The sequence below is a fragment of the Pteropus alecto genome, unplaced genomic scaffold, assembly GCF_000325575.1.
Source record: "Pteropus alecto unplaced genomic scaffold, ASM32557v1 scaffold33, whole genome shotgun sequence".
Taxonomy (NCBI): Eukaryota; Metazoa; Chordata; class Mammalia; order Chiroptera; family Pteropodidae; genus Pteropus; species Pteropus alecto.
The window spans coordinates 3252728-3264888 of NW_006435762.1; the positions used below are offsets into that span (position 1 = coordinate 3252728).

Sequence of the window (12161 nt, forward strand, 5' to 3'; positions counted from 1 at the left end):
GCTCGCCAGATTGCTCATTAACCCTTTCAAAGTACTTGAGAATTGTGTTTCAAGTCATGTAATGGTAACTTTATAAACCATCTCCTACACAATGGTTTCCTCCATCCCAGCCTACCTAAAGTGAGTGAAGAATAAAGTAAATCGGAACTCTGAACTAGTCCCTCGTCAAGGGTGGGGGTCAGTTTTTCCCTAAGGAGTAAAGAAGTTCATGCGGTTGTAAAGTAGGCAACTCAATTTTACTGATGATTGTTAGATAACAGAGTAGAGAGTGTGTTTATCAACTTGGTGGGTGATGTGCTCATGAGAAAGTGTCAGACCTTAAAAAGTAGGATCTACATTCAAAGTGGCCTTGCTTGACTGGAAAAGTGACCTGAAACCAAAATTGAGAAAGAACAGGTCCAGGCCAGTTCTCCAGGGAGGAAATTTACTATGCAGAAATCCAAGGCCAGTCAGATAGCAGAGAGAATGAATCAGCAACATCTTCACACTGGGATAGCCATTTGTGCTCAGTTGATGCTTTTAGTCACAGCCAATAGGGCACATATTTTGAAGTTCCTGCAGAGAAAAGTGGGTTTGCAGTAAAAAATCCGAACTCCCAGCCAAGATTTTTTGGTGGCCAATGACATGCCTGCTCAAGGTAGTAGGTTTGGGTTGGAGTGAGGTCAGTGTCCAAAGGTACAAAAAAGCCAATTGGTCCCATGTGTCTACTACCAGAGGGTAGCAGAGTACATAAATCAGGACTTTGGCTCATGCAGGACTGGGATTGAATTTCAACTCTTTTATGATCAAGATCTGTGGCCTTAATTTTTCTAAGCTTCGGTTATTTTGATGTAAAAGTGGAGATCATTGTACTTATTTTGCAGGGCTATTGTGAAAATTAAAGCAGTATATATGGAAAGGTTTGTCATAAAGAAAATGTTGTTAGAAATGGCATCTCTTTTTTTTATGCCTGATTTTTGATCTTCGTTTCTTGCTGCAAAAGCTAGTGAGAACCTGGGATGTGTAAATGGAGAGCCTTTAAGGCTAGCTTGATTAGCTCCTTCCTTGATGAAGGAGGCTCCTGACTGAGGAAAGATGTGGAGGCCCTAAGAAGGGAAGAGGAGACTCCTCAAAGAGAATAAAGGCCACAGAACAAAGCACAAAGGGAAAGACTAAAAGATTCATCTTCTTCAGCATGGACAAAGAGTATTTACTTGGAGGATGTTAACTCTTTCCAGTTTTCACATGGAGCATAGACTACAGTATGGGCCATTTAGGTAAGCTATTAGGAAGATTTTGAAAATTAAACATGATTCAAGTAATTAAGAAAAGTTTTTGAATTGCTTTGACATGATGTCTTGGTAAGCAATGCACGTTTGGCCTGGACTGGTTTAACCATACTCTCCTTTGAAGATAAAAAAAAAGACAGGCCATCTCTTAATGCCCTTTCCAGCTCCAAGACTCTATGACTTTGGGAAAGTTTAAAGGAAATGAAAATATAACATGTCAGATGAATTAGCTTATTCCTTTTTTTTTTTAAAGAATACTCAGAAGGGAGAGTCAACATACACAAGGCATTGATGTAGTAGAAAAAATTTTGGAGCCACGAAGACCTGGGCAGGAATTACAGGCCTGGCACCAACTAGCTAAGTGACCTCAGGTAAGTTACCTTGGATTCTCCACCTGTAAGGTGGCGGGGTGGGGGGGGGGGATGGCAGTACCTGCTTTAAAGTTTTGTTATAAGAGTGAGATAATATTCACAGAGCACAAAGTGGGCACACAGCAGGTAGTGGATAAATTCTAGCTCCATTTTTCTGTCATTATCACTATTGTTAACCACACAATGTGCACACACAAAAAAATCCAAATTTTTATTCTTTTGCTAACATTTGGTATAATTAGTTTTCCAACTTCATAGGTAAGAAAATCTGAAAGCACAAGTTAGCTGTTGGCCAAAGTCTTACAGTAAGTCCATGACCCAATAATTTCTTACATTGTTAAGAAAATAGTGAGAAATTTTTGTGTGCTATGATGAAAATGCAAAGGAGTTCCAGAAAAACATTTTTTCTCTGTCACTCTTATAATCTGCTGTTTCTTTTATTTGATAGGAAAGGAACAATTTGTATCATAAGAAAATATAGATTTCGGGATCCAGAATGGGGTCAACAGTGTTTCTTTGTCTCTTCTGGCTTTAACCAGTTTCAAGATTTATTTATTTCAAGGAGGCGGCATGAACTTTGTGATTCTTTGGAATTCTTATAGATAAGCAGAAGACTAGAAATCTTGGCTGAAATTGCTTCTTTGCTTATTTCTCTGCATTGAACAGTGTGGCATGGTTCAGAATAACAGACGCTATTTTGAGTGTTCTCCAAGAGACATTTCTGGTCCCTGAACAACTTGGAGGAAAACCAGTCTATGCAAAAGCTGCAAAAGCAAAACTGGTGGAATCCTAGACTTGTTTCTGCACAATCCTAGGCAGGTTTGCCTCTCTGGGCCTCGTGTCTCCACCTGTTAAGTGAGGGGGTAGGACCAGGTGATTTCTAAGATTCTTTCTAGCTCAAAATTCTCTGATTTATGTTCTACTATTAAAAAAAAAAAAAAAAGAATGGGCTGGTGAATTTTACCAATCAATTCATAAAGTAAGCATTTTTAGTCATCCTAGAGGAAGAATCCAGGTGCGACTTACAACTACTTCTCAGTATAAAGAATTTGCCACTAGGACTTTCCCATTTTTCTTTAGCATGAGCCACATCACCCTGATGACAGGAGTGAGATCTGCAAATGTCCTTGTGGTTCAGGCCACTCTCAACCCCCAGACCGTGCCAGGTGAATTTCTCTGCGTGAACAATGCCACTGGAATGGAGTTTATAACCAGCATCCACTGGGCCTGCTCAACTGCCCTCAGGCCCCAGATGGACTCTCCACCTTGGGTCAAATGCTGGGATTAGATTTAAAAACAGTTATTTCTCTAGTTCCATACCCAGGCAACACACATTCCTTCCCCACTCATTCACTCTTGGCCTCCTTTACTGTCTTGTCTATTTATGGATTGTCTCTATTCTGAATAGACTATAGAGAGATTCTATAGGATTGAGCTGCTCATGGGCAAGTTTTAGACTCAGACAGTCCTGGCTTTGGGTCCTGTGTGCCCACTTACACTGTGTACTCCACAGCCATTTAACCACCCCGAGTGTGAGTTTTTTCATGTGTAAGACCAGAATGTAAATATTTTCCTTGCAAGGTTATTAGAAAGATTAAATGAGATATTACATGTAAAGCACTTAATATGGTATTAGGTGTATTGTTGGGGACCAAAAACACTGAATCTATTAGTTATCTAATAGGATCTTATTAAATACTTGTGAAACAAATAAAATAACCACTTCTTCAGAACTTTCCAATGAAAGGTGATGAAGAGAGCTCCATGAAGATTATGAGACAGAGAAGCATTTTCCTGAAAATATGTCTCAGACCATTCACAGGGTGGAAGGCAGAGCCAGCGACAGGTTTAGGAATGAACTCACCCCTGACCAGCCATGAGGCAAGAACTGGCCCTCAGCCCAGTATTTCCCATTGATGAAGAACAGGCCTGCAATCATGATGAACACCCACACGGCCAGGTTCAGTACATTGAGGACATTGTTGAAGCCCACAGAGTTCTTCACCCCCAGCGCGACGATGATGGTGACGACGACCGCGATCACCAGAGCTAGAAGGTCCGGGTATGATTCTTCACCTTTCCCTGGAAGGGAAAGACATGAGTTAATACTGTCCAGAGGGAAAAAAGGGCCGTGCAAACTGCCAGCCCCAGCCGCCCCAGGGCATCTGCACTAAGCTCTGGGAAGCGTGGTCAGTTTGCCGCCGTGGGAGGAGAAGGAGCTATGTGCGTGCGCGTTTGCGTGTGTGCGTTTGTGCGCATGTGCCTACACTGTGGTTCACAAGTGTCTATTTGCAAACGGCAATGTATTGGTATATAGGTAAGATGACCTGATGTCCCGGACTAAAAATTGGGATACATAATATGACAATTACAACAGTGCCTATGGAACCATGGCACAGAACATCCGAGGTCAGAACCATCCTGGGACATTTGGGATGTGTATATGGGTCCAACATATTATTTGAAAACCGTTTTATCATCATTGTTGTTCAGTTTATAGTCCATGAATTTTTCTTTCCCTTCCAGTAATCTTTTCATTATTAGAAAATTTGAAAATGTGTGTTTTTGAAAACTATTGGAAGAAGGGTGTTCTTTCCCTTTTTATGTGTGTGATTGCATAGAAAATGGACCGTTGAACTTGCCCTGCCTGCTGGGTCTTGTCTGTTGGCCAGTGGACTCCTGCCCTCTATAGAGCAGAAAAGGCACTGCCTTAGCAGTCAGGCTCCTGAATTTCAGCTGCGCTTTCGCCCATAACCAGAGAGGTCAAATTAAATTAAATTGCTATTAAGCACACAATGTAAATATGCACACAGACCCAAAGCCAAAACAGTCTGATTCTCTCTGCAAGTGCCTCATTTCTCTGGGCCTTATCTGTGAAGCGAGGGGGTTAGACTACTTGATTTTGGAAGACCTTTTCGGACCAAAAATTTTGTGAAATCAATATACTGAGGACATTTGGTCTTCATACTTTTTATCTTCTCACGGTATGTGGATGCTCAGCATTATGTCAATTCTTCTGATATAGGGACAAAGAAGCCAAATGACTTGCACACAACCAACACTTGAATCAGTCCCTGGAAGTTTTGGGGCAAGACTCTAAAGCTTCCTCAACTAATGTGTAGCTTCCCATGAATGTAAAAAGATAAAATCAGACATCAGGGTGGAAAGTGGGTAGCAGGTGATGGACAGAGCCTGAAGTCTCAAGGTAATTGTTATGTGAACTACTGATTGTTTAGTATTCTCTCAGTTCCATTACCTGTCCTTCACCACTGCTAGACTGGAATCCATTTTGTTTCATTGTAAAAATATATTAAAAATATATTTCTCATTCAAAAATAATTCATGCTTATCTATGAAAATTAAAAAAAAGATCTACTGATAAGACCCCTGGAGATGTTCTTTACAGTTCTTTTTTTTTTTTGCATTAGTTTTATTTTTCTACAGTTATAAATGTAACACATGTACAATTTGCATCCTTTGTCACATGCCATTACATTAAAACATATTCCATGTTATTACAACAGTCTTTCTAGCCTCTCTTTTAATTGTTAGCTACATAATACTTCCACAGTTTAAGCAATCATTTGCTCCACTGTAGAATATTGAAGCTGTTTCTAATTTTTTGTTATTATAAGTAAGGCTCTGATGAACATATTTTTTGTTGAACACTTTTATGGAAATTAGACTGATTTCCTCTGGATAGAGTCACAGAGGATGAATTACTTTTGGGGAAAAAAGACATATTTAAGGCTCTTGATTCACTTTTCCAAACTGCATCCTGAAAGGGGAACCCTTTTATTTGGCTCAGTAAGTTTGCATGTTGGGGTAAGAGGATGTGGCTGTCTCACCGAGGCCATTGAGGGTTCCCACGCTGTCCACCATCCAGTGGCTAATGGTGTGGTTGGCCAGCGAGTCAAACATGCTGCTCAGAGCACTGGCACCGGCCGCAGTGCCAATCAGATACTCCAGGATCAAGTTCCAGCCGATGAAAAATGCCACAAACTCCCCAACAGTGACATAGCTGTAGGTGTAGGCCGACCCCGTGGTCTTGGGGACGCGAACTCCGAATTCTGCATAGCAAACGCCTGTATGGGACAAACACACATGGATGGTGGACTTTAAAAGATGAGCTAACCTCTTGGTGGCTAACCATTTTGGGTAGAAAATATTGGGAATCTCTGGGATCTTAGAACAAGTACACAAAGTTCAATGTATATGAATCAATTCGAATTCAGTACTAATATCTTCCAATCTCACGTCAGAAAAACTTGTTAACCTGAATCCGTGGGGAGCAATCGGAACTAATTCTAATAAACTATTCTAAACTAATCTTTATTTAGAAAAATTCCCATTTGTTGTGTGTGTCTCTGTCATTGTTCCTTAGGTGTCAGATATCCTAAGCAAACAAGGCGTAATTCATTATGACCCCCATAATTGCTGTCACCAGGGTTTGATTAGGGTAACATTCTTTTCTTTAATTTTTATGTATTGCGGAAGGTGCTTCTCATTTGAGAGTGATACTTTGAGTGAACTGTGCTATGTTTGGGGTGGGAGGGGTTGATAAAAATGGAAATTTTTATCAAGGCAAAATATATCAGAAAGTCAGCATACATGGTAGGCTGTATAAGCTCGATGATGTAGAGATATACAGGAACAATGAGAACAGAGATAAGAGACATGTGCATCAGCCAGTTTGAAGTATATGGAGGAATTGACTGGACAAAGAAGGTAGAGGGAGACAGTATGAAGTATTTGGGTGAAGGGGAGTATGCCTGAGGGACTGAGAGGAGACGAGGCTGGAGAAGCCCCAGAAGCCATGTGTTTTTCAACATGGGCCATGGCCACTTCCATCAGAAGCATGCATTGAATCATAATTTCAGGAGATGGAGATCAGGAATCTGCATTTTAATGAGCTCTCTGCTTGCATTTGAAAAACACTGGTATAGTGCCTCATTCTTTGTTTGAGGGAATCAGAGATCAAATTAGAAAGAGACCAAGAATACACCAAAACTTCTGAGAGCTGAGTTTCCTACATTGTGTTAGGAACTCTGGGTGTGGGGCTAGTGGGTGGGGTAGTAAGTTGGAGGACAGACATGGGACAGCTTGGAGGGAACACAGCAGGAAGGATGAAGGAAGGAACTCAAAGTAAACTTTACTTTCAGTCCCAATTTTGGTAGGGGCTAACCCTGAGGTTCTCTCATCACAATCAGGGAATAATATTTCAGTCTTTTGTGAAAAAAGAGAGCAGGTTTCTTTTTCCTTTTGAAGGGGGCAGAAATCAATGCAAAGAAGCAAAAACAGAGATGTCAAAAGTAATGACAACGAATGAGTAAACGTGATACAATATCTCTTTTCCTCCCTCTCAGTGGTGTGGGTTGTTGGCGTGTCCATATGGAAGAAGCACTGGGACAACTGGGCTGCACCGTTGTATTAACTCTACCTTGCACCTGTTCTACCCTTTTACATTCGGTTTTCTTCTTTGTAAAATAAAGGAATTAGACTGAGATCCTCTCTTTAGGGTCTTTCTACTTTGTCATGGCAAGATTCTACCTGCTATATGGAATTGTGCTGCAAAATATATTGAGCATAATCTAACTTTACATCAATTACTATGTTGTTCTGTATTATAGAGGTGCTCTCGGGGACATCAAAGCCATTTGTTCCTACATTAAATGGCCTGGGCTGCTATTATTTTGAGTTCCTATGTCAGCCCCGCTCCCTCCACTTTGTAAAACAGTTTTCCATCTCCTTCTTGGAGGTCAGACTGTCAGTCGCTTCTCCTTGTTGCTGTCAGACCTCTTCCTTTTCTAGATTGCTGCTTCCAACAGCCGATGTTTAAATTGTTAGAGTGAATCTAAAATTAAGAGGAAATGGTCTTCGAAGGAAGGCCTAAGGAACTCCTCAGTGAGGAAATTATAGAAGTGAGTAAGCACTAAATACAAGGACCTTGGTGTTTTCTTGCTTGGAGGACTTTTTGTGTTCTCTCCTCCTGAAGAGAGCTGAGTTCGCACATACAGAGCAGGTTGCTCTTTTAGTGCAGAGTGAGGAAGGGATTAGGAGGTAACTAACTTCTCTGATGTAGAATCCACAGCTTTCCCCAATAATTCTTATATGCTATGAGCTTATCTTCACCCTTCCTTATGCTCGATAATACACAAGACTTATAAATAGAACTTTTCCAAGCAATGATTTTGAAACAGGCATCAATTTGCAAATTTAATTTGGAAAGCTAGTATTGTGGTTTGTGCAATAATACATTTTCTGCTTAATATCTGATCTGCCAATCAAATTAAAAAATGCCCAATTCACCATCAGAACCCAGTAGCCAATACTTCAGTAGGCCTTGTGAAGGGACCAGCCCCTTGCTGTACTGACTCGCAGGGAAAGGCCCTGTCCTATGCACGGAGCAGGATCACATGTCATCTTAGTCATTCATTTCCCAGGGTCTCGCTTAGATGCTGGTGACTGAGGTTTGGGGAGAACAGTGAGAAAATCAATTAGATAACCATGTAAGACAATTTCTGCTCTCAAGAATTATTCTTTAGGATACATTGTAAGGGATATCATAATATTTTAAAAATCCTTATTTATTTGTATGTGAGAATCCAGGCTTTCAGTGGACATTAGAGAGTATCCTACCTGGCATTGAAGCTCAGTGGTGACAAGTAAATGATTTCAACCCCAAATATCCTGGAAAATGTTGTGAATCATTCAACTATCTTCAAATATCTGGTGTGTAAACACAGAGAGAATCTTTCTAATTTCAATAAGAAATAAAAATCACTGAAAGGGAAGCCTTGGTTTTTATCCTAGATTATGTAGTAACTGAGTGTCCATGAACAATTTGGGGTTAAGAAAAATTTAGTGCCTTTCAATGTTAATTCTTTCCAACTTAGAGAGTCTGTGGTTCAATCATATATTGGAATAATGGGCCGGCCTTCAGTTAAATACTCCCAGAGAACCTACACACAATGTTGAACTCTTCAATTGTGCCTTAGACAGTGCCACCCAATAGTAAAGATAATCACTACATGTTTCTTCTTCTCTACTTTCAACCTGTCACTCACAGCCTGCCCTGGCTCTTGATTATTCTTTTAGAACTAGGAGGCCAATATTCTCCAGCCTAAGACGATGTAAAGGAGAAAGACCCAGCTGAGAGTAGGGAAAAGACAGAGAAGGGTTTCTCCACTCAAGAAATGTATTTCCTTCCACATTGCACCAAAGAAAGCCATTCGATAAATAAGTACTCTTTAAAAGTGTACTTTCACTTGGAAATATTAAATCTAGTGGTTATTCACACTCAAATGCTAATTACTCAGATAAAGAGAGATTTCCTCATTAACATGTAGTTCAACTTACAGGCTAATTCCCTAACCTACTTATCAACTAACTTGCCAGAGAAAATCAATTAGATAACCATGTAAGACAATTTCTGCTCTCAAGAATTATTCTTTAGGATACATTGTAAGGGATATCATAATATTTTAAAAATCCTTATTTATTTGTATGTGAGAATCCAGGCTTTCAGTGGACATTAGAGAGTATCCTACCTGGCATTGAAGCTCAGTGGTGACAAGTAAATGATTTCAACCCCAAATATCCTGGAAAATGTTGTGAATCATTCAACTATCTTCAAATATCTGGTGTGTAAACACAGAGAGAATCTTTCTAATTTCAATAAGAAATAAAAATCACTGAAAGGGAAGCCTTGGTTTTTATCCTAGATTATGTAGTAACTGAGCGTCCATGAACAATTTGGGGTTAAGAAAAATTTAGTGCCTTTCAATGTTAATTCTTTCCAACTTAGAGAGTCTGTGGTTCAATCATATATTGGAATAATGGGCCGGCCTTCAGTTAAATACTCCCAGAGAACCTACACACAATGTTGAACTCTTCAATTGTGCCTTAGACAGTGCCACCCAATAGTAAAGATAATCACTACATGTTTCTTCTTCTCTACTTTCAACCTGTCACTCACAGCCTGCCCTGGCTCTTGATTATTCTTTTAGAACTAGGAGGCCAATATTCTCCAGCCTAAGACGATGTAAAGGAGAAAGACCCAGCTGAGAGTAGGGAAAAGACAGAGAAGGGTTTCTCCACTCAAGAAATGTATTTCCTTCCACATTGCACCAAAGAAAGCCATTAGATAAATAAGTACTCTTTAAAAGTGTACGTTCACTTGGAAATATTAAATCTAGTGGTTATTCACACTCAAATGCTAATTACTCAGATAAAGAGAGATTTCCTCATTAACATGTAGTTCAACTTACAGGCTAATTCCCTAACCTACTTATCAACTAACTTGCCAATTTCCTAAATAACTTCTGACTTCCTAATTTCCTTCCTTTACATGAGGTGAAACACACGGTTAAGTTCCTACTAAATCGATCACTTTAGTCAATATCAGAGACACAAATGCTAAGTAAGGCAGGTCTCCTGTCTATGAAGCATTTATGTTTCAGTCAGGAAAGAGTTTAATATACAGGTGATTCCACATGGCCAGTCTTAATATTGTAGATTGTTTACAGGGTGCTCTTGGAGCTCTGTGGGTGAGCGTGGTTCTTAGTGAGCATGGGTCTTTCGTTGCTGGGAGAGTGGAAAGGAACGGGGTAGGGAGCTTCTGAACTGCATCTTAAGGGTGAGCCGAATGATGCCAGGCAGAAAAACATGGGAAAAGATGGTTTCCGGCAGATGAAAAGGCATAGCTGGAATGACACATGAAGGCTACTTTGGGGACTGAGGAAGTTGAGCCCACAGAGGTGGACTAGAATTAAGTGATTGAGGGGGTGGGATCTTTTAAATAGATCGGGGGAATCTAACTGAAAAGGACTGGACAGTTTATCTATTTCTATAGTTTTAAAGCTTTGTCTTGGTTGTAAAACCCTCTTTGCAGGCAGTCTTATTTGAGAGCCTAATACATAAATAAGTAAGAGCGAGGTAGCTCTTTTAAAGAGGGGCAGGAGACTTGAGGCTGGCCTGTCCAGGGTTTTCCTCATCCCACACGTCCCCAAAGCCCCTAACCCTCCTCTGTGGACTCACATGGCTTGGGAAAGGGTGTCAACTTTTCACTGGGTGTATTCTCTTATCTCATAGATGATGCAACTGAGCCCCAGACCTGAAGGTGCATATTCAATTAATAACAGAGCTGGGGCTAGACCAGAGGTCTCTGAATATCCCGTTCAAAGAGCTTTAAATTCATTCATTCATCCAAACCATTCGTAAGGTACCATTTCTATGATTCTATGTTAACCTTTAATGATTAAAAGATGAACAAAAAGAATATTATCCCTTTTTTGTGGGTCTTATGGTCTGCTAGAGAAGACAGACCAGAAAACCAACAATTAAAATAAAACAGGAAGATAGATTTGGTTGCAGAGAGTGGGCGGGAAATGCATGAACTGCTTTAAAGCTGCAGAATTGAGTTTTGAAGAAAGATCTTTGGACAGCCAGGACTGTTCAAAGGGAAAGAAAATATCAGGAGACATGAGAGGAAGAGGAGGGTGTGTCCAAGAAAACAATTTGCCCGCTCTGAGGTTTCATTCAGGACTCTGGGGTCAATAATGTCTTGAGTGTTGTTAAGAGGGTCACTCTCAGAAGGTCTTACTTTGTGTGATGGGCATGAGTTGCAGACATCAGGAGTGATGAGTTATTTTGAACATACTGTATCTATAATACTTCATACTGAGGAGGAAGGAAGGTTCAGGTGAGCTGATTTGGCAAAAGGATGAGGTCACTGATTCCTCAACCATGAAGGCAGTGCCTCCTGAGTGTCAATTATCTGTCATCTCCCAGACACAGGATAGAATCAACTGTTGGACTACACCAGTGCAATTCACCACTTAGGCCCAAACATATCTTTAAGAAAGTCCTCACCAAATATAGCATTTTGCTGAAATGGTTAATACTCATTTCCTTCTCATTTTCTTAGTCTTCTTAAAGCATCTTGGTTTCATTTGTAAATTCACAGCAGGACTAAGAAATGTCATATATTATTGCTATGGTTGCTACTATTGCTCAAATGTAGATTGAGAGTAGGGTATAAGGAGAAATCACAGGACCTCAGAGAGAAATAAAGTGTGAATTGTCTTGGGAATATTTTCTTTCTCTTCGACATTGAATTCAAGGTGGTGGGTGATGAAGTATCCCCACCACGGCTGTCCTCCTTGAAAAGCAGGCTTTTGAATCCTGAGAATCATCTATTTAGGTCCCTATCATATGCTGCGGGACCCTGTTATCCACACTGATGTCCTCTTCCCAATGTTCTTGATTAGCCCAGAAAATTGAAGGTTTCTTTTTCAGGGATTAATCTATCAAGCTCTCTCTCCCTCCCTTCTCACTGCTACTGTCTCTTCTCCCTGAGCAACCTTGGCCACTCACCTGTCAGTGAAGCCCATGCAATTTTTACAAATGTGTCTGGAAGAAAAGCAATTTGTCTGGGGCTGCCTATGTTTCTTTGCGTCTAAGAAGAGACATAATTTTTCTGCCAAAGCAGGCCCTGGGTGGACAGTAGGAGCCTGTGTTT

At 40.4% G+C, this 12161-nt stretch overlaps 1 protein-coding gene across 1 annotated transcript in view; it reads right to left on the reverse strand.

Moving 5' to 3' along the window:
* Positions 1 to 12161, reverse strand: part of SLC7A14 (solute carrier family 7 member 14) — a 48885-nt gene that overhangs the window by 20556 nt on the left and 16168 nt on the right. Inside the window, exons 2-3 of the mRNA XM_006910827.1 lie at positions 5488 to 5724; positions 3504 to 3721 (exon numbers count right to left, since the gene is read on the reverse strand). Coding sequence (XP_006910889.1) covers positions 3504 to 3721; positions 5488 to 5724 — 455 coding nt within the window. The remainder of the gene's footprint in view (positions 1 to 3503; positions 3722 to 5487; positions 5725 to 12161) is intronic.